The sequence below is a fragment of the Prorops nasuta genome, unplaced genomic scaffold (genome assembly GCF_024137725.1).
Source record: "Prorops nasuta isolate Cenicafe-Biocafe unplaced genomic scaffold, Cenicafe_Pnas_1.2 PNAS00015, whole genome shotgun sequence".
Taxonomy (NCBI): domain Eukaryota; kingdom Metazoa; phylum Arthropoda; class Insecta; order Hymenoptera; family Bethylidae; genus Prorops; species Prorops nasuta.
Genome location: NW_027116812.1, coordinates 1735533 through 1757089, shown reverse-complemented (window position 1 = coordinate 1757089; position 21557 = coordinate 1735533). Strand labels below are relative to the sequence as shown.

Genomic DNA, 21557 nt, shown 5'->3' with positions numbered 1-21557 from the left:
ATACCAAAATAGGAAGATTAATTAAAACGCTAATTGCTACGCTCCGGTCATCCTTCACTTTAAAATTAAACAATAGAGATCTATTGTACATAACATGATTTGGCCGGTACGTGGCACTAAACGTGTTAATAAATTGAGTTGATTAATACTAATATGTATAGTAATAATGATAATAGAAAATTTAAATAGCTTGAATGTAGGCGTCGATACCATACGCATCTAAAATATTTATATTCAAGATACATTTTTTTTATTCATCGTCTTAATTAGTTTTACCCGACGACTAACATTTATGCGAACACTTAATAATAACAGGATTGCAGAGAAAATCGTTTAGTTCTTCAGTATTTCGTTATTCGACTTAAAGGCTAATTTTTATGTAAAACTAGTCAAACTAAATCATTATACGGACAAAACAAACTTTTTGCAATAAAAATTATAATCATTGAAGCGGAAAAACAATTATATAGTAAAATTTTACTATTAATTCTGTACATCATCTGTGATAGATTTGGATGCTGTTTGTATAAACAAAAGTAGAGCAATTTGGTCATTTTATTCTTAGCTTTAAGAAATATATTTCAATTTGTTCGTCTTTATTGTACTTTTTGCATTTTCGATATATTTGTCTAATAAAAACTGCAAAAAGTGTAAGAAGTGTAGCACAATTTCTTTTAAAGATTATAAATAACAAATATAACGTCTATGACGATCAATAGCTAATGAGTTAATAGATACAAATGTTTAACGAAATCTATAGAGCACTTCTGTAATTCTTATCGACAAATTTTGGTATCGTTAGGCCATAGTTAACGACTAATATCAGTACGTGTCATGATAAATATATATCTATATATACCGTTTTCGGTCTTTACGATACCGAAAATTTTCGTTAAAGTTACAGAAAACGCGGTCTGATAATATGAACACCAACATGTGTTTTACAAATTATTTTCTTGTTTTAATTCTGCAGTTCTAAATATTCCTTTAAAAATTTAACAAAATTCAATTATTTTTGTGAATTGTATGAATTTAGTGCAAAATACTTTTTAATGTATAGTATACGCGAGATAATATGCACGTAATTAATATGATAACAATTTCTTATAATGTTGCAATATTTAATGGGGTGTATCTTGCGTATTAAAAGGTTTTTTTGCTTAAAAAAACGTTAAATAATGTATAAATTGATGGTATAATACAAATTCATAGGAAAATAAAAGTTTTAAAAATATGTAAAAATAAAAAAAACTATTTTTGTTTTGTTTTGAATTCCGTTTATCTATATACACCTTCTCTCTGAGGTTAAACTCGTAAGAAAGGACCATGATTCTTAGTGTTAATAATTGCGTAAACAAATACCAGCAATATTTTAAGATCGGAATCGTACTTCATTAGATAAGTTAATAATGTGTATAGATTTCAACAAATTATAAAAGAAAAATCTTTAATTGCAAATCTACCTAGTTTCAATATTTTATTATAGTTCCTAAAAATAAACTACTGTTTGTCCAAATATTTAAAAAATACCGAAGTACCAACGTCAATGTAATAATATATAATTGGGCAATCTTTGTCTTGATAATTTATGGCAGCTAGAATACATAAAGATTAAACATATCAAATATTAAAAAAATAAAAGATACTTTCACTATTCTTTTGCACAAATTCTTTAACGCTGTACTGTCAAAAATATCACAAACATTTGTGTCAGGCATATTACCAATCATATTATTATGATATAGATAATTTGAATTATTAAAAAATGATATAATAAAACGGTTTTGCTCATTTAGTAAACAATGAGAAATATAAAAGTTCTTTATGCAAGTGCCTAAAGTAGTACTTTTTCGCACGAGTTGGAAAGTTGACGCACAAGACGAAAGCGTGTACGCTATTTCAACGAGTGAGAAAAGGACACTTTACGCACTCATTGCATATAAAGTTTTTCCTAATTTCGTTAAAAAAACTTTTTTTTTTAATAAAATAGTAAGTTAATTATTATATAGACAGGTATATTAGAGTAATTTTTTTTTTAAATTATCATTAATATTTATTGTGTGTATCTAACAATGGAGAGTGAAAACTTTATAAAAATTTTCAGAAATATAATACATATTAATGTTAATTAAAACCGTGCAGCAAAGTAACTTTACCACACAGTCTTCTTTTCGTTCATTAATGATACATTTTACGAACGCTAATGGGTAAAAAAAAGTATACTTTTTTTAACGAAATTAGGAAAAAGATTACATTTTTAAAAACTGTTCTGCTCATGTACAAAAATCATATCGTTACGTTTTCTCAGTTAAGCTACTATTCATAATATATAAACGTTATTCTTACTGTGTCTACTTCGCACATACAGTAAGAGGATAAAAATAACAAAAAGGCCAATATATAATGAATTAATTAATTCAATAACCAGACGCCTCCTTGTACTCTGATCCCTCCATAGTGAAAAAATCTTCAAGTTTCCATTGCAAAGTTTCAAATGTTGGCCTTTTCATTGGATCTTTATTCCAGCACTCTAACATAATATCATACAGAGCTGTCGGACATCCGGGTGGACATGGCATGCGATAACCATGCTCTACTTGATGCAATACTTCAGCATTTGTCATACCTATAAAATAGAATAATAAAATAAATGCATAACTAAATACAGTTAAACAATATTAGATAAATATATCAACTTGTTTAATAAAGCTTCGTTGTTTGTTCTAAAATAGGTCAATTGTTCTTACCAGGATATGGGATTCTTCCATAAGTGACTAACTCTGTAAGAAGAATACCAAAGGACCATACATCAGATTTAATACTGAATTTACTATAATTGGCAGCTTCAGGTGCAGTCCACTTTATTGGAAACCGTGCTCCGACACGAGCTTCGTACTCGTCTTCTTTTATAAGTCTAGCTAACCCAAAGTCAGCTATTTTCACAATATTTGCATCTGCCACAAGTACATTGCGGGCAGCCAAATCTCTGTGAATATAATTCTGCGACTCCAAATATGCCATGCCTGCTGCTATTTGTGCAGACATATCAATTAATTGTTGCAGCTTTAAACCTCTTCCTTTACCTGAAATATAGACATTAATTAAAACAGTTATAACTTTTTTGTGCTTCTTTATATCCAAGCAATAGTAAATAATATCTCTTCAGTATTACCTTGTAAAAACTCTAATAAACTACCATTCCTCATTAATTCAGTTATGATATAAATTGGTTCTTCCATTGTGCATACGGCATAAAGTTGAATTAGTTTTGCGTGTCGTAATTTTTTCATAATTTGTGCTTCGGCTAAGAAATCTTTGGGGTCCATTGTGCCTGGCTTTAAGGTTTTTATGGCGACAGGTGTAGTGTTATTCCATAAACCTTCCCATACTTCACCGAATTGGCCTTGTCCAAGTTTTCGCAAAAACTTCAACGAAGTTCGATCAATCTCCCACTGATCTCTCGTACGATGACTAAGACCTTCGGTAACAGGCTTTTCCACCTATTAACAAATGTAAACGATACTATTTTAATAATAACAATTATTTTAAACTTGATAGGGAATTTATAAACAAATATGATATTCTTGATGTAAAACTCTAAAAACATTTTGGTGTTTAATCGTAGCATATCTGTATGTAAATGACAATTATAATCTTAAAAAATTACCTCTTAAAACATGAACTTACTTATATGCCAGTTAATATTGCTGCATGAATTAGTTTTATATAAGTACTAATAAAATATCAAGCAGTATTGAACTCTGTATACTGTACTATAGGCATGATATTAAAAGCAGTAAGTACATGCTTTTAAATTTAGAATAACATAAAATATAGCTATGCTTTGAAATAATGCATTTGAAAAAGCAGGCTTTTTTATATATACAAAATATTAAGATTATTATATATAAATGTAATTTATAAAGTCTGATAAAAATATTTACACCACATAAAATACATGATGAGAAAGATAAAAATGTAGTAAAGACATGGTTTTACAGAAGTTATTTTCAGCTGTAGACTAAATATTTGTTTTAAGAACAATTAAGTGCTTGTGTATTTACTTATAGAAGACAAGCAAGGATATGTACAGGATGAATGATACAAGATGATATTTCAGACATACAAAAATAGAAAGTGACACAAAAGTAAAATAGTAGCTTGTGAATGAATCATTAAATGCAATTGGAAATGTGATAATAATAAAGTGATTTTAATATTATTGCAAGAAATTAATGTTTTCTAAACATAATTCCATATAAAACAGGTTTTTACTAAAAGTGCAGGTGAACATTTGTATGATATAGAAAGTACAATTTACATTTAAGTTATTTTACCAAGAAAATCCAGAAAAGGGCAAGCAATAACAGATAAACAAGCTTAATCTATTAAAAGATCAAAACGCTGCAAAAAATTTGGTAGGACTAGAAGCTTTTTCCAAAATTGAATAATTCTTAAGAATTTGAAAATTACTATGTTTTTACATACATTTTTCCTCTTTTTCTATAAAAATAAAATATTTATTCCATAATAATATAACACTGTTGAGTCTATTCTTATAATACATAAGATTTTAATTATATAACCGTTAGTTAAAGAATATTAAAATTTTTTGAAACATTTAATCAGCACCAATCACAATAGTTGATTTTAAATATTTTGTACTTTTTTTTTAAAGAAAAGTCTAATTGGAGTTTAGACAATTCAGATGTTTTATTATTGATTATGATATAAAAAAATATTGACACTTAAAAAAAATATAAAAAAATGTTTACTCACACTATTTCAAAGCAGTAAACCATTATTATAGTAATAAAAAATATATGAATTACATCATGCGTTTATATCTTTGTTATTATAGAAATGACAATCATATGGAAAGCTTTTTATTACATGCAACAAGCTGTCTAAACTCCGTTTAGACAAGAATGTTATTACAAAGGGGATTCAATTATTTAGGAACTTTTAATTCCTTACCTGAACACATGGCTTACAAAGATTTACGCATAAACCATCTGCATCTTTACTATAATGCTCTACAAGGTCTTGAAGATTTCTAAATGTTGTTCTTCTTGCAATAAAGAAGCCCCCTTCATCTAATTGTCGGATACGGTAGTGTTTAACAGTATCTCCATCACGCACTGAAAAGTATTAAGGTAAATTAAAATGTCAATGATTGTACAATCTAATTTATATTATTATATAACTTTATTACCTGACAAAGAGTAATCATTATGTCTACTTTCAGAATCTCTAATTAAAAATGCCCCATGATCATTCTCAGGTAGTAATAGCTTCTTTTCTGCTTCAATTCTTTTGATTTTTCTAAAGTACCATCTATGAAAAAAAAAGTTAAGGTTAATGACCTAGTTTTTTTACATTTTAAAGTAAAGAACAATTTAATAATTAAAAAAAAAATAATTTTAATAAAATGAATCTAGAATAGATCTTTTATATTGAAGATAGCTTTGGTATTACAATTTTAAAAGGAAATGGAAATGACACTTTATCAAATAAGTATATAGAGCATCAATTGAATGCAACATACAATTACTCATTTGCATAATAAAGTAATCTGCTGCTATGAACAAATATGATCAGATTTCCTATCACAACAAATTAAAACGATTATTATGCACGAATCAATAAACTCTAACTGTAAATCTACATGATTGAATTACTAATGATACAGAAAGGTAATATTTCATTTCCTTTTAAGAAAATTCATTTTAATATGAGTATTGCTTTTAATATCATACAATTTAAATAATTAAGATAAATCAATAAAATAATAGGAGACTTACGGTTCTGCTTCGATTGACTTTAATTTTGCCACATAATTACTAGGAATATATCCCTCTAATCTAGTTCTCTTACTTCTGGCCAACCACCAATCTCCCTGTGTGTCATTGAGTATTTCTAAATGTTCCCCTTTTCTAAAACTAAGATCTTCATCTGTTCGTGCATCATAATCATAAAGAGCTACAAAAATTTTTGCAGATGGTGCATCTGCATCTGGTATTTGTGGCATAGGTCTTATTGGATCTGGAGGTGGTGTTGGCACCGGACTAGCTTGGGATGCAGCAGCTTCAATGCTGGGATTTCCTATTCTATCCGGTTTCTCCTTCTCTGGATCTGTTGGCCTCTTAAAACAGTTACCCATTTCTGCTTGGTAATTTTACCTTTTTCCTATATTTTATGATTAAATTTTGTTCTTTCTTCCTTTTCATGGAATAAACTGTTCTCTCAGAACAGTTTAAAAACTTTATTAAGAGTGATCATTTTTATCAGCATTAAATGACAGTAACAAAGTTGTACAGATTTCACAGTTCATACATTTTGTTACTTATAGGTTTTGCCTTAAAAATCACTTTATGTAATATAAAATTTAATAACAAATCAAAAGCAGTTGGCGCACTCCGAAAATATTTCAGCGGAAATGTGAGTGAGAGATTTTGTAATAAATGCTTTGCGAAATAGTCTTATGGAGGATTTGTCTGAAAAATACGATTTGACATGTTTATAACAACTCTTGACAAGTCCATTAAATTCACACGGGGAAAGTGCACAGATATTAGCGTAATAGAGCCATGTTTCACTAACGTTTACATATAACACTGCACTTTTGAAACTGAAAATTGCATAAGCTGTTTAGTGAAAATTGGCCAAAAATATGTATAAATCAGACATTATGGGCTCACTTGCTCCGGACCTGGACCATGGACCGGTTCATCTTGCCAGTAAAAATGACCAGCTGAAGACAAAAGAGACCAGTCACACTTTATGTAGCAGTTGTATCAAAACTTATCAACACATTATCATGGAGTCGTTGATAGTAGAAGAGGAAATGAACAAGTATAATAACAATAAATATAACGATAAAAACTCAGCATCAACAACAATTGCAAGAATACAGGATCGTCGCCATTGTACCACACAAGATCCGTCAAAACGTCTAATTTCACATGCGCGCTGCTACAAATTTCCAAACCCAAAACTCCCACCTAGATTAAAACTGATTACTGCACACTACATACAATTCACGTAATTAAATATGATGGCTATAAAAAAGGAATACTATTCGCTTGCCCATCAAATATAAAAATTTGAGTTTTTACCAGTAAGTCTGAGCAAGTCCAAGCAAGTCTATCTATAACTACAATACGTGTAAAGAGAAGTCAAGAGAAGTGAAAACACCCATGGTGGGTGATCACTGGTGATGGTAAAGTGATGGTAGGCTAGAGGGGCAGGGACAAGGGGCAGACAGTAATCTGGTAAGGGGGAGACGGTGACGGAGAGAGGTTATAGTACGAGAGTAGCCAGATAGCAAACAGACAGCAAACGCATAGTCTGTTCTTTTTCGCTGCAATAGAGCAATAAGTCAAAATGAGATAGCGTATATACTTGTCTTCTTCCAACTTTAAGCGAGCGCAAGTTCGCCACTCAGCAGTGCAACGAAAAAGAACAAACCTGTAGTGTTCGAAGTAAGCCTCGGCATATTTCGGTTTCAATCGGCTTAGCTCGTCCTAGTTCGGCTCTTTTCGCCATTAGTTTAAGTGATTTCCGAATAAAAATATAAGTCATTCATTTCCATGATGTTATCAATGCTTATGTTTATTTAGTTAGAGCTTACTGGTTTTGTTCAACCCTATTAAAATTATAAGTATCTCTCTGTATTCTGTGTATTACTTTTCTTTTAATTTTTATCAGCGAGAAACATTTTTGTTTTTAATAAAAGAAAAAATAGAGAATATTAACTGAACAAAACTACAAAAACTAAATTATTCTACAACCAATAGAGTGAGATTATTGAGATTTTTGCAATTTACAATTCTGATCATTCATATTCTTTGCAAGGAAATTGAGGGAAACGAATGAAATTAATAAGAGTTAACTGCTGGAATTTATCATATTGCAGAGGCCCATTCATTAATTTTGAAGAAACCACGTTAAATTTTAGAACGGCTTAGGTTGGAAGTTTATCGACCGAGTTGGAACTCACTTCTTAAAAACAGCGCTACGAGTGGTGGTATATCTAACCTTCATACAAGGAAAGAAGCTCAGAAAGGCATTTAAATTACTGTGCTCCGTTTTGAACTCCAACAATACATCTATCACAAAACGAAAATTATTAATAAAAAGCATTTTTTAAAAACAAAAACTTTTGAAGTTATTATTTATTTTTTTAATCGTTACCTCAACGAAGACTTTTGTACAACGTAATGATTGTCATGCACAAAACTAACAGGATAAGGATTAAGAACAAGAAGATGATCAGTTAGATTTCAATAGAATCCTTAATGAGAGATTTGATCTCTTTTCTGGGACAATCTGTATTTCCGACAAGCTTCGGGACAATGACGCTCCAAATAGCGTCTTTGCGAAAATGCTTTGAAACAAACGTCGCAACGCCACTGCCATTCGTGATGATTTCGCGTTCTCTGATGCGCCCGTAAATTAGACCTACAAACCAATCGTACAAATATATTACGCATCAATATTAAAAAGTAAGTTATCTAACTCAGATTCATACCGATCCGCAAAAGTTTTATGACAAACCGGGCATTCGAAAGGTCTCTCTCCAGTATGTAAACGTAAGTGACCTTTCAACACCCAAGGACGGTCAAAACTTTTTCGACAATACGGACAAAAGTGCATGGTTTTGCATCGTCGCCAAGTTTGCGGGCCTTTACTTCCAGCTAATGGCAATAATTTTTCATCCGCGTATAATTCTTTAGGGACTACTATAGATTTATTATTATCCTGTTCGTTGTACAAAGTTTCGGCCATTGTTGCCGTGCTCTCTTTTCTCTTGTCAGAGGTTAGGGTAGCTTTCTCTTCCACAACATTGACATTGCTACTCATTACATTCGTCACAGCTTCGGTTGAAAAGAAATACTGCGAATCTTCTTTTGTAACAGGTGTATCAGGGGTGTATATATTTCTATCGCTACAGTTTGTGTTTTGGTTGTCATTTATTGTCATTCCAAAGAAGTTTTGTCGATCTTTATTCCACAGAAGATTTATCTCTGATTCATCGTTCCATCCTATTTCTTGTATAGCACCATTATCTTTTGCAAACTCGTATCGTGTCATTATCGACAGTCTGGGACAGTTCCAGATATTATTGGATTTTACAGACCCGTCTCTTGAACAGGGCTTCCTGTTCCGACAAGACTCTGCTGGGGGCATTACCCATGATAACCGCTCGTCCACGGAATTATCCAGGAAGCCTAAATCAAATCTGTTTGCATGATTGATATAAGGTTATTCTCAATGATTAAGATGACCAACCATGTTCCTTCAGAAAGGTATGAATCTTTTTTTGCGACTTAAAACTTAAATTAATTATATAAACTTAAGATATCAAGATTACTACTAATTTGTATATTATTATTAAAATAAATAATCGAAAGAGAACACTAATTTTTTTCATTACCCCAATTACTATACTCAATAAAATCCCATCCATACTCTCCTATTGTATAAATAATAGTTGGTCAACTTACTCGTATGATTAATGCATAGAAAATATATTTTCGTCTACAGTTGTGTACAGAAAAAACAAAAAAAAAATATTGGAAGTATCTTCTGGGATAATTTAGAAATCAATATGTACCTTCGCGGCGTCGTCCGGTTTTCTGGTACCTTGACATTGATTTGATTAAACAACGAGGCATTTTTTTCGTGTAAAATAGACAAGTACGTACAGTTTCGGTTGAAATAGTGATGAAAACAACACTGCAAGCAATGCTGCTCGCTCTTCCTTTGTTCCTCTTTACTCTTTTGTTTCCATTTATTTTAATAAAAAATAATAATCGACACTATCGATCAGAAGAAGGAGTCTGAACGTTCGAACTGGGAATGTACAGTTTTCTCCAAGCTGGCTGCAGAGAACTACAATGATATATTGTTTATGTTATAAAATGCTCCGTTTCTAGTACTAATGTTTAATAACAATAAATTGCAAACATCTACTACCGTAGAAATGACTTCTTTTTCCTTCAATATTAACTAATGTCAAAATATAAAGAAAAATTATATTTTGAAACGATTAATTTTTAACTTATACATAAAGAAAAACACCTTTCAAAATGAAAAGCTCCCTACAATATCATAAAAAATCTCTTATGTTAAACAGGTATTATATGTAGGTATTAAAAAGCATATATATTTTAAAATAAAGATGGAATTAAGAAATTAATTTGAAAGCTGCTAGTGAAAATAAATGTTTTCAAATACATGGAATTCTAATATGATTCGAATTGAGGTTATAGAGAAGCTTCGATAGGTTAAAATTCCCGGAATTATAATACAGTCAACTATTAATCTTTGTTTACACTCCTTGGTACGATTAGTAAACACAAACAGTTTGGTGATAGAGTAACTCAACCCAGCTCCTTTTGAATAGCGTTGGTAGGCGTCGATAACGGCCCTTACTGTCTGATTAACAGCTTTAGTCACGGTAAGATAATAAGGCTTTTCAACAACATAATAGAACGAATCAAAGTCAGTGCTCTTTCAGTAGCCGTAAGTTTCGTCCTCGCCGCAGATCACCACATCGGAAGCTACCCTGTCAAATTATCGTCGCTTTCCAGCACCAAAATCTCTCGGGTGAGTTTCTCGCGTACTACAAAACGTAAAACAACTATACCATTCTTATTAATCTCAATCGATACTTGTTCTCCTTTTGAACCTTACTCCCTTAAAGTTTCGTTAGAGATATATATACTTGATTACATTGAAATATAGTAAAATCTGGAAAAGGGTAGCCACTGGGTAAGCGGAGAATTCTGATCTTAGTTTTGTCATTTTTTCACAGTTGAATCTGTGTAATTTGAAATGTATGTTATGATATATCTAGAAGCAAGAATTGAGCGGTAAAAAATTTTCTGAAAATTGACACCATGTCACTGGCACAATTGAGTCCGTGTGAGTTGGATTTCTTGTTAGAGTGTTTTTATAAGTGATCAATAAGTAAAAGTGAAAAACCTCTTAAAGTATGATCCGTTGCTCATTTTTACGTTTCCCGTCACAACTAAATTTGCTTAAATAGAAACTGTTTTTGAACCGTCGCGATCACTGAGAATTTTAAGGCCCGATTCTACAAAACTGATTGGGGAATTAAACGGAGTTTAAGCTATTGACTAGCGCTTTGATTGGTCGAAAAGATGTTCAAGCTCAAACTCGGTTTACGTAGTAAAATTTTGTTTAAAGTAAGTTGTTAAATCATGAAAAGCATATTATCCACAGGTTTGGCTGTAATTTTATTAGAATTTACTTAAAAACTTAGCTTCTTCTATGTTATACAAAAGTAGCATTACGCGATCGGGGGGGGGGGGGGGGGGAGGACGAAAGAAAATAGTTGTGGTGTTTACAGTGATGATGATTATTTTCTTGGCAAAATATGACTAAACTGATGTATTCTTTGTTTGTTTTAGATCATGATTTTTGCCTTTCTTAAGATCCTTACAGTTACGTTACTATGTATTTATGCGACAGGACACAATCGTAAGTAAACAGGCGAAATGGAAAGTAGTACATTCGCTTTATAGACGAAGTGTTGTGTTTATCGATGAATATTAATTCTTTGAACCCTAACATACTCTTCGAGTACAACGAACGCTTAAATTAAGAATATTTATGATTTAAATGTTATATATAAAATATTGTAGAAGATAACACTCTAAAATTATTTAATATTTGTAGGCAATTTTTATATTCTCGAGAGCATAATACTTTCGATATATTGAGCCATGTATGAATGATCGATTTAGTTGTTTTTTCATTATTTAGATTGTGATGAGCACTCGAAAGATTGGTTTGCGTGTGGTGACGAAAAAAATACATGTATATCTTCATATTTTTTGTGCGATGGAGAATATGAATGTCCTAATGGTGCTGATGAAGAGAAATGCAGTACAGGCCAGGTACTATATTCACAGTAATGCATTTATTTCATTTTAAATCAATTTTATCTGAAATCCATTGAAAATAATAAAATCATTTTGATTTATGAAATATTTAAAAGAATTATTTACGTATTATCCGGATGAGCTTATTATTAATAAAATTGATTTTTTAATAATTAATTTAAACGTCATAATTGTATGATTTTTTATACAATTTCATTCAAATAGAGAAGTTGCAACAAGAGTTACACTCGTCTCGTAAAATGATTAATCTAACAAATAATTACGAGTAATCACACGTACTTATTTTCGGACATCCTGTATATTTTTAAAACTGCAGTTATCTGTAAAAGGGTCATTAACCTTATCTACGCCTACCCTTCCTGCACGCATTAAAAAATACATTTACATAAGTTTATAATTTTCTCGTTACATTTTAGAACACGAGACCCGCGAGGACTTCGATTTGTCAACTGGATGAATACATGTGCAAAGATGAATCATGCATTCCACTTGAGAAGTTTTGTGACCTCAGACACGATTGTCGGGATGAAAGCGACGAGTATGAAAATTGTGTGAAAGACGTATGTACAATTTTTTATGAGTGGAGGACACATTTAACCCATAACAACCATGATATATTTAAAATTTTTAAACAAATAAAGTAAATGAATAAAATATATATTATCCTACTGATACTTGATAAATAGAACATTTCGAAAAAAAAATTGTTAATGTTTAATAATATTTTAGTGATAAGCTAGAGTCAAACATTAATAAATATTTTATTTTGAGAATATTTTTACTTATTTATTAATGTTAAAATTATGAAGAATGATATGGAGTTTTTGTACGAAAAAAATTGTAAATATGTTTATAATTATTAATTAATAGATAAAATGTTCGAAATTTCAATGCGAAAGTGGCCATTGCATAAACACTGAGTGGAAATGCGATGGCATGCCAGATTGCCCAGATAAAAGTGATGAAGAAAACTGTGGTAAATACAATTTTCTTATTGCATTTAGTTTTCTATGATTGAAATTTTGTATAGTATACTCTACCTTTGATATTTTACAGATAATTATTTGATATTACCAGAGGACTGTACCAATGAATTCGACAGATATATGTGCAATAATAACAGATGCATCTCATTACATTTAACGTGCAATGGAAATGATGATTGCGGTGATAAATCTGATGAAAACGATGTCTTCTGTTTAAAAGGTAATTTCACCATCAGACAAATTGTTTTATTATTTGTATGAATTGCTTGTTGATTTATTATTGTAGCTAATCAATCGTGCTTGAACACTGAATTATCATGCGAGCATTATTGTCGTGCTTCGCCCAAAGGTGCAATTTGTTCTTGCAAACCTGGCTTTAAGCTTCAAAATCAAACTTGTATCGGTAGTGTATTCGACATTTTTCATATTCTGTTTTTATTACATTATTCAATTTTTTTTATAACGACACTTTTTCTGTAGATAACAACGAATGTGAACACTATGGCATATGCGATCAACGCTGCATAAATTTTGCTGGAGGCTACAGCTGTTCGTGTGAGAATGGCTATAATTTGGAAGACGATAAGAGGACCTGTAAAGTGGATGGTATATGTTTTATGTTATTTATACTTTTTTTAAAATCGTATAAGAAATGTGACAATTATTAACGATCATGATTTTATATAAATTCTTTTTACAAACGCAGTATTAAAGCTTGAATCTGATTAGATTCTAAAAAATTAAATATTTTCATTTAGGTGGTGATGCCCTTATGGTTTTTTCAAATAAACACGAAATTCGAGGATACTATCTTCAGTCCAGAGTCTACACATCGATAACAGGACATTTACAACATGCTGTTGGTGTCTCGATGAATGCTAATCACGTATACTGGTCTGAAATAACATCTGAGGATCAAATGATTTCTCGGGTTAAAGATGATGGAACTGATCAGGAAATCATTGTTTCGGCAGGTTGAAATTTTCTTATTATTATATTAGTTGGATAATCATTAGACAAAAAGTTATGCATCGAAGAAATTTGTTTTTCAATTTTTAGGGCTATCATCTGTAGAGGATCTGGCAGTTGATTGGATAACAAATAATGTATATTTTACTGATAGTGGTCACAAGCGTATTGGGGTTTGCGATGAAAAGGGTACTTTTTGTACAATTTTGATAACGGAACGCACTGATAAACCCAGAGGAATCGCTTTATTACCTTCGAAAGGGTAAATGTTTATTTTAGCAGTTTGATTGAAGAATTTCACATAGTTTACAGTATTAATATATCAATCTGATTGATTTAAAATCCGTTCACAATATTTAAATCGAGCCTATTCATATTTGCAAATCACGAAAAATTAATGATTTTATTCAATGGAACTTGCAGGATCATGTACTGGAGTGATTGGAGCTCGACTCCTCACATTTCAATGGCAAGTATGGATGGAAAGAATGCGATACCATTTATTACAGAGAATATAGCTTGGCCTAATGGATTGAGCATTGATTATCCTACTAACAGATTATATTGGGTTGATGCAAAACACAAAGTAATAGAATCTATTCTCTTGACTGGTGACGATCGAAGAGTATGTAAAACTTTTTCTTAAATATTTTTGTTATTAATTAATGATCTAATATTATTCTAATTGTTTTCTTTGTCTAGGTTGTATTGAAAACTACGGCAAAACATCCTTTCTCATTGGCAATATTTGAAAATAAATTATTTTGGAGCGATTGGGAACTTAATTCTATTAACTCTTGCAACAAGTTTACTGGAAAAGATTGGGAGACTTTAGTGACTGCTAACAACACGTTATACGGTCTTCATATTTACCATTCAGCCTTGAAACCAAAGGTAGAATCATTTTTCTGCTCCATTTGATAGTATTAGTAGAAATTTATTGTTATTCATAACTATTACCGTGTTTAGTCTACGAATCCATGTGCGAAAAATCCATGCGACGAATTATGTTTGATAAACTCTAAAAGAACATTTACTTGTGCTTGCACGATGGACAAACAATTGAATGTTGATGGACACAGCTGCAATGGTAGGAAACGAAGAAATGATGTTTTCATACATGATCGATTTCCATTTTACAGAATTGAAAAAGAGCTCTAAAGGGGATAATTAATAATCATTTTTATAGGTTTAAAAAAAATGGAACATCTTTTCATCGTGTCGGGCGATTTATTCATGGATTACTATCACGAGATATTAGGCAAGCCAAAATTGAATAAAAGTGTCACAATGAAATCAATTACTGCCTTAACTTACGATTCTCTGAAAGGTAAGATCTAACGATATCAAATTATTGAAAAGCATACTGATAATTGACCAGATATTCTTTTTTTTTATCAAAGGTCGTGCAATTGTTAGTGATCTAATATCCAATTCAATAATTGAATATGATATAAAAACTGGAGAGGAGGAAGTAATAATGAATGTACCGAGCGAACTGATTGGAGGGATGAGTTTCGATTACATAGGAAACAACATATATTGGACCAATATGAAGAATAAAACAGTAGAGATATTTAGTCGAAACACCAAAAAGTTTCATGTCGTGCATTATGAGTTGGAACCATCAGAAATAATTTTAGCCCCGGAAGAAAGGTTTACAACAATTTTTTAATTAAATATTTGTTTATAGAAAAAGGATTGAGAATGATAATTTACTTATGGCTCCTATTGCAGTTTGATGTTTGTCGTATTTCGAGAACGTAATGATAGGTACTCCATAATAAAGATGCAAATGAGTGGATTGTTCAGAGTAACTCTGATTAATGATTTATTTGGCCCACGAGTATCATTGCACTATGATAAAGTAACGAAACGAATTTTTTGGGCCGACCAAGGAAAGGGAAGTATAGAAGTCAGTGACATAAATGGTAGGAACTCTTTGAAATCACGAATTGTACAGAAAGGTAGATACAATGTTCAGGCAGTAATTTGATTTTTGATTTCAGGCAACAATAGATACATAATTAGAACAGGAATAACCAGTCCTGTTGGCTTATCAATGTTAGGAGATTATTTATTCTGGAACGAATATGATACAAATAAATTGTATTTTGTTAATACAAACAGTACTACAGGAGGTTATCAGCGCGTTAATTTACGTAAGGAAATTTATAATTATTCTAATCGAATATCGACTCTATATTTTTATCGAATAAATAATTAAACACCATGTTTCCAATATTTTTTAAAGAATAACATTTGTAAGTTTCAAAAATTTATTTACTTAAAGCAGCCATCCGCCATTGAGAAATCATTAATTACATCATAATTATTTAAATAAATATTTTGAATAGGATTTAAGTTAATTGCTTTTCCATTCTACGATAGTATTTAATCCATCCAAATTGTAATTGCAATTTATTCAATATCTATAAATTTTTCAGCTATACAAAATGTTGAAGATAAGAAACTTCTATTAACGACTGTTCATGGTATTTATAAGAACATAGATCACCCATGTTACAGAGATAATGGCTATTGCTCTGATGTTTGTATCGTGGCTGGTCCAAATTCATACGTAAGCTAATTTTATCTTACTTAAATTTATTTCAATAATTTTTTTTATATTTAATGCTTATCGTATGATTTAGCACTGTGCGTGTTCTCCTGGAACAATGTTAGGATTACAATCCACTGTGTGTGGAAAGGAGATTTCATGCCCAATGGGACAATTTCAATGCGGCGATGAAAGTATTTGTATCGATGCAAGTAAAAGGTATTTGTTAAGTGATTACCATGTAAAAATTAAAAATCATTTATTTTCTTATGAGGTACTTGTTATTTACTATTTTATACAATTTTAGATGTAACAATATAATCGATTGTCTAAACGGCGAGGACGAAGCAGACTGCGGTCCCAGTGTACATATATGTGGTAAAGAAAAATTCACCTGTAAAAACGGCGAGTGCATCGATGTCAAACAAAAATGTGACTCTCACTATGATTGCTCGGATAAATCCGACGAAATGAACTGTACTCAAAAAAGATGTCAAATAGGTATGAGTTTACAATGCAGAGATACATTCAAAATGAGAATCCGTAAATTGCTTTTTAATCTTTCTTTCCATATTTCTTTTAATTGTTTCTGTGTCCTTTCAATTTTAATTAGCTATTGATAATACTTTTTTCTTATCACTTTCAATCTAATAGAAAATCAGACATTATAATTTAGTATTAAAGAAGTACATTAAAAATTGTTAAATTGCTTATCAACAATTATTAAATTTGTTAAGAATTTTCATGGCAATAGTTATGCGTAAAAGTTTCGATACACTCGATCATCAATATTTAGATGTACTCTCACATAATTATAATTAATTCTTGCATTAGGCGAGTTTCAGTGTGATGAAGGAACCTGCATTTCCAAATATTCTGTCTGCAATAGAGTTTACGATTGTTCGGATTTTTCTGACGAGTTGGGCTGTGCTGAACACACATGTGATTCGAAGAGCTTCATGTGCAAAATAAGATCTTGTATTCCAAAAGAGTGGGAGTGTGACGGTCAGGTAATGTGTGTTATTGACAAGTCTCTGGCAAGCTTTACTAACAAACATTGTACATCAAATCTTATACAAAGTATGAAAAAAAGTTGTAAATTAAAATTTGTACTTTGTAAACTGTTAAAATAGTCTTAATAAAGCATCCATCACAAACAGTTAAAGGAAGTTGTAAAGCATTTTAGATTCTGTTACAACGAGGATACAGTTCAAGATATTTATTAATAACTCTTAGCAAGATACCCCTTATTTACTATTTTTACAAATATTAATTCAATTTTGATATAAATTTTATTTTGCATAACAGAAGGATTGCGACGATGGCTCCGATGAAGGTGAACACTGCATAACGAAACAATCCTGTGAAGCCAATATGTTTACTTGCTTAAATGGACGGTGCGTTGATCTTTCTTTGAAATGCAATGGTGTCGATGATTGCAATGATTATTCTGATGAGACGTTTTGCCAAAAGACTCAACAACCCACCTTCAATTTTGCTCAGTGTAAAATAAATGAGTACAAATGCCAAGGAACATCCACGTGTCTGCCTGAAGCTTTGAGGTGAAGTGTTTTCAAAATAAAATTTGAACGACTGATTTTTCAAATCGTATAAGAAACGTATTATATTTTTATAAGTATTTATTAACAAATCAATCCTTTTCATTTTTATCTTCATCAAGAAAAATATTTTTTAATAAAAATTATAATCATTTTCCTAATCTTGTATATTCAGCATAATTTGGTACAAGTATATTGTAGGCTCAATTTTGATAAACTATATTAATTAAAACATTATTAAACATAATGATTAAAACTAAAAATTTGCATTTGATGTAGGTGTAATGGTAACAGAGATTGTCCGCAAAATGATGACGAGGAGGATTGTGCACGCTGTAATCCAGAAGAGTATGTTTGTGATAACGCCAAATGCATCTCCCAATCATGGGTATGTGATAAAACAGATGATTGTGGCGATGGATCGGACGAGAAGGATTGTGGAATCGGTGACGCTGATAAATTTAAATCATCTAGTTCTCCGTCTCACTGTGAGGAATTCAAATGCTCCTCGGATGGCAGTTGTTTATCCTTTACTCAAGTTTGCGATGGTGTTAGACATTGCTTCGATGGTTCTGATGAGCGTAACAAATGCTGTAATGGATACTTTCTCACTTAAAGCTTTACTAATTAAACGATAATTATTATTTCTAACCAACTCTCTCTTTATTTCAGCTACTGCCTGTGTCAAGGAAAATCCGTGTGAACATGTTTGCCATAAAACTCCAAATGGTCCAGTTTGCAGTTGTCAAAAGGGTTTCCGTTTAGATTCTGATGGATACTCCTGTACGGATATCGATGAGTGCAAGCAAAATAAAATCTGCTCTCAAACCTGTCAGAACACTCGTGGATCGTACGTTTGTGGTTGTTATGACGGTTACGTTTTGCAAAGGGACAAGAAGTCTTGCAAAGCAATCGGTAGAACAATGCTAATATATGCTTATATCTTGACATTCCTGAATATGGTCTATGAAAATGATTCTCAAATCAAAATTCATTGCAGATTCTAAAGTGGAAATAATCACAACAGCTGGCGAAGATTTAAGAGTTTTAACACCTACTCTTAGCTACATTAAAATTCTTCGTAAAGATCCAAACCTGGACATTTTGAGCATGGATTTTGATGCCAAAATGAATACGATATATTGGAGCAATGGTAATGTGAAAATGTTATTGATTTATCTATTATACTCTCTCGACAAACGATTGTTTAAACCTTCATATCTTTTAACGGTATTTGTAGATAAACAAGGAACTATTACTAAGCTTGACATGAAAAGTAATCAACGTAAAGTTATCGTCACAGGTGCTCGAGGACCTGAAACTCTTGCAGTTGACTGGATAACAGGAAATGTATATTTCTTTGAGAACGATCTCCATAAGAGTATCAAGGTATGAATAAACACATTATCCCCAATTTATATAGTGTATAGTTAAGTTTTTATTTTCTTAATTTTTGAAAACCAAAGCTGTATTCTTAAAAAATAAATGTAATGGCAGATCATTATCGCTAGTGTACTATTTCCTCCTTACACTTCAAATAGCTACTTCATGTTGAACTTGCTGAGATTTTAAAAAGAATATACGGGTTTTCATTTTAATTTTTAAAACCAATGTAAAAAGTTTAAATGTATAACAATACGATTTAATAACATTATATTAAAATTAAAAGAAATATATTATTTATCAATACTTCTCTAACAGGCTTGCAACATGGAAAAAGAAAAATGTGCACTAATAATTGCAACTGAAGGTTCAATGAGAGTGACGGCACTTGCTGTTGATCCAAAGCACGGGTAAAATTTATTTCTATACATTCAACTATAATACTACTTACTAAACACTTTTGGTAATACTGTTATTGAGTAATGCTACTATTAATGTGTATTTTTTAGGAAACTTTATTGGAGTCAAGTGAAATATCAATTGAATAGTTCCCCATTCAGTGAAATTTATCAGGCATCTATGATGGGTTCTGAACTACGAATTATTGTTCATGAAAATCTTGGAATTGTTAATGGATTAACGATTGATCACGCAAAAGGTCGTTTATATTGGTCAGATGCATTCTTCCACATGATTGAAAGATCTGATCCCGATGGATCCAATCGTGAAATATTTAAAAAAGGAATTGTAAGGATAATTAATATTTATGGAATTAATAATATAATTAGCAATTAATTTTTCAAATATTTTCCGTGCAGGGTTATCAACCTCTTAGCATTAATATATTAGGAGATTCTTTGTACTGGTTGAAAGAATCGACTGGTCAGCTGCAAAAATGTAATATGTACGACCAAGAGAGATGTGAAATGATTAATTTAGGTATATCCAACATAAAAAGACAATTTGTAATATTACATGCTTCTCGTCAACCACTTGGTAAGCTGTACAAATTTTCATTTCTATAATAGCAACTAAGTATTTATTAAGTTAAGGAGTATTTTAACAAATTTACGCAAATTTGTCAAATAGTGCACAACAGCTGCGAAAACCAGAATTGCCAGAATTTGTGCGTTTTGAAGGATTTAAGCTCAGTGTGCATTTGTCCAAATGGTCACGTTGCTGTTGCAAATCATACGTGCGACGAAGATCCAAAGATGATGGTGAAATTTGAACCAAATACTGACAGGAGTAATGAGAAAGTCACACGCAGCAATGGAAGAGCGGTAACCGGAATAGTGATTGCGTCTGTGACGTCACTCTTAATTTTAGGCGCTTATTATTACTATCAGAGAATGAAGCTCAATCCCTCCAAAAAGACTGATCTCAGGTTAGAAGACGAATCATTTATATAGACCTGAAAATAAATTTTTACATGGAAGTCGATTTAAATTTTGTTTTATCTATAATCATTACAGTATTTTCTTCCGAAATCCAACGTTTAGTCGTCGAGAAGAACTTGCGAATCTCACTACGGTACAAGCAAATTTATTACCTGGAGAGCATGAGTATTTTAATCCACTACAAACCAAAGTAAGTTATTTTGACGTTGATCTTCATTACATATGCTAACAGCGGAACGAACTTTAGATTTGCAATTGATTCGTACAAATAAATTTATTCAGATACTCTATATCCAATTTAGTATTATAGCTTGTGTAAAATAAAAGTTTGTATTTTATTCTTTCATTCACAGCCGCAGCGAGGTAGCGAAGTAATATTTTCCGATCACCATCATCAGGCTGATATAAGCAAAATACCTAATTGATCGATAAGCTTTAGTATCTCGTTAATTATTAAGCGGCACGATCGATGTTATTTTAAGCTATGTAATCTCTACATATCTTTAATTCATATTTTAATTGTACATATACATATATATATATATATTATTAATCTTTTGTATTTTAAAAATCATCGCTGTCTCTTCTACGTCAATCATTTATTAAGATATGTAAAATTGTATAAATATTGAACACTTTTATCATGTTATAATTTTATAGATTGCGCGAATTAAAAAAAATGAATTAAATATATTACACGCGTAAGAAACTGTTAAGATGTATTACTTTTTTTGCAACCAATGTGTCGTACAATGTATCATTTA

At 31.1% G+C, this 21557-nt stretch overlaps 3 protein-coding genes across 5 annotated transcripts; 1 reads left to right on the top strand and 2 right to left on the bottom strand.

The window, feature by feature from the left end:
• Positions 1-2374: 2374 nt before the first annotated feature.
• On the bottom strand, positions 2375-7384 carry Src42A (Tyrosine-protein kinase Src42A). Of its 2 annotated transcripts, XM_066736346.1 has the most exons (7): positions 5805-7384; positions 5216-5337; positions 4978-5141; positions 4489-4503; positions 3173-3500; positions 2748-3083; positions 2375-2626 (listed from the first exon to the last, which is right to left on the bottom strand). In XM_066736346.1, exons 1-7 carry the CDS (start codon positions 6161-6163, stop codon positions 2418-2420), a joined length of 1533 nt encoding a protein of 510 aa, XP_066592443.1. In that variant the 5' UTR covers positions 6164-7384; the 3' UTR covers positions 2375-2417. The 2 variants fall into 2 exon arrangements, with proteins under 2 accessions (XP_066592443.1, XP_066592444.1); XM_066736347.1 differs by lacking the exon at positions 4489-4503 and having other exon boundaries at positions 5805-7380.
• A 111-nt stretch (positions 7385-7495) lies between these two features.
• LOC136779218 (uncharacterized) lies at positions 7496-9764 on the bottom strand. Its single transcript, XM_066736687.1, has 5 exons — positions 9711-9764; positions 9620-9648; positions 8534-9244; positions 8197-8463; positions 7496-8111 (listed from the first exon to the last, which is right to left on the bottom strand). The coding sequence occupies exons 3-4, from the start codon at positions 9190-9192 to the stop codon at positions 8298-8300; spliced, it is 825 nt and encodes a 274-aa protein (XP_066592784.1). The 5' UTR covers positions 9193-9244; positions 9620-9648; positions 9711-9764; the 3' UTR covers positions 7496-8111; positions 8197-8297.
• Positions 9765-10113: 349 nt separating this feature from the next.
• Positions 10114-21497, top strand: yl (Putative vitellogenin receptor yl). 2 transcript variants are annotated; one of them, XM_066736684.1, is made up of 33 exons: positions 10114-10465; positions 10526-10614; positions 11442-11511; positions 11797-11930; positions 12353-12496; positions 12807-12912; positions 12993-13142; positions 13209-13325; positions 13403-13528; positions 13681-13896; positions 13982-14153; positions 14315-14516; positions 14594-14785; positions 14861-14981; positions 15081-15221; positions 15295-15547; positions 15629-15822; positions 15901-16053; positions 16339-16472; positions 16546-16670; positions 16759-16952; positions 17286-17461; positions 17760-18013; positions 18290-18603; positions 18683-18925; positions 19011-19163; positions 19251-19399; positions 19712-19803; positions 19903-20140; positions 20212-20389; positions 20483-20780; positions 20869-20983; positions 21147-21497. In XM_066736684.1, exons 3-33 carry the CDS (start codon positions 11445-11447, stop codon positions 21216-21218), a joined length of 5223 nt encoding a protein of 1740 aa, XP_066592781.1. In that variant the 5' UTR covers positions 10114-10465; positions 10526-10614; positions 11442-11444; the 3' UTR covers positions 21219-21497. The 2 variants fall into 2 exon arrangements, with proteins under 2 accessions (XP_066592781.1, XP_066592780.1); XM_066736683.1 differs by having other exon boundaries at positions 10114-10614.
• Positions 21498-21557: the final 60 nt, after the last annotated feature.

Bases quoted from the DNA above. Each gene is read 5' to 3' on its own strand.
- LOC136779218 (XM_066736687.1), bottom strand. From the start codon at position 9,192: ATGCCCCCAGCAGAGTCTTGTCGGAACAGGAAGCCCTGTTCAAGAGAC. The intron at 8,464-8,533 runs GTATGAATCTGA...ATTGGTTTGTAG, and splicing joins CATAAAACTTTTGCGGATCG to GTCTAATTTACGGGCGCATC.
- yl (XM_066736684.1), top strand. From the start codon at position 11,445: ATGATTTTTGCCTTTCTTAAGATCCTTACAGTTACGTTACTATGTATT. The intron at 17,462-17,759 runs GTAATGTGTGTT...TTTGCATAACAG, and splicing joins AGTGGGAGTGTGACGGTCAG to AAGGATTGCGACGATGGCTC. The intron at 20,141-20,211 runs GTAAGGATAATT...TTTTCCGTGCAG, and splicing joins AAATATTTAAAAAAGGAATT to GGTTATCAACCTCTTAGCAT.
- Src42A (XM_066736346.1), bottom strand. From the start codon at position 6,163: ATGGGTAACTGTTTTAAGAGGCCAACAGATCCAGAGAAGGAGAAACCG. The intron at 3,084-3,172 runs GTAATACTGAAG...TCTATATTTCAG, and splicing joins TTTATTAGAGTTTTTACAAG to GTAAAGGAAGAGGTTTAAAG. The intron at 2,627-2,747 runs GTAAGAACAATT...TCTATTTTATAG, and splicing joins TGGAAGAATCCCATATCCTG to GTATGACAAATGCTGAAGTA.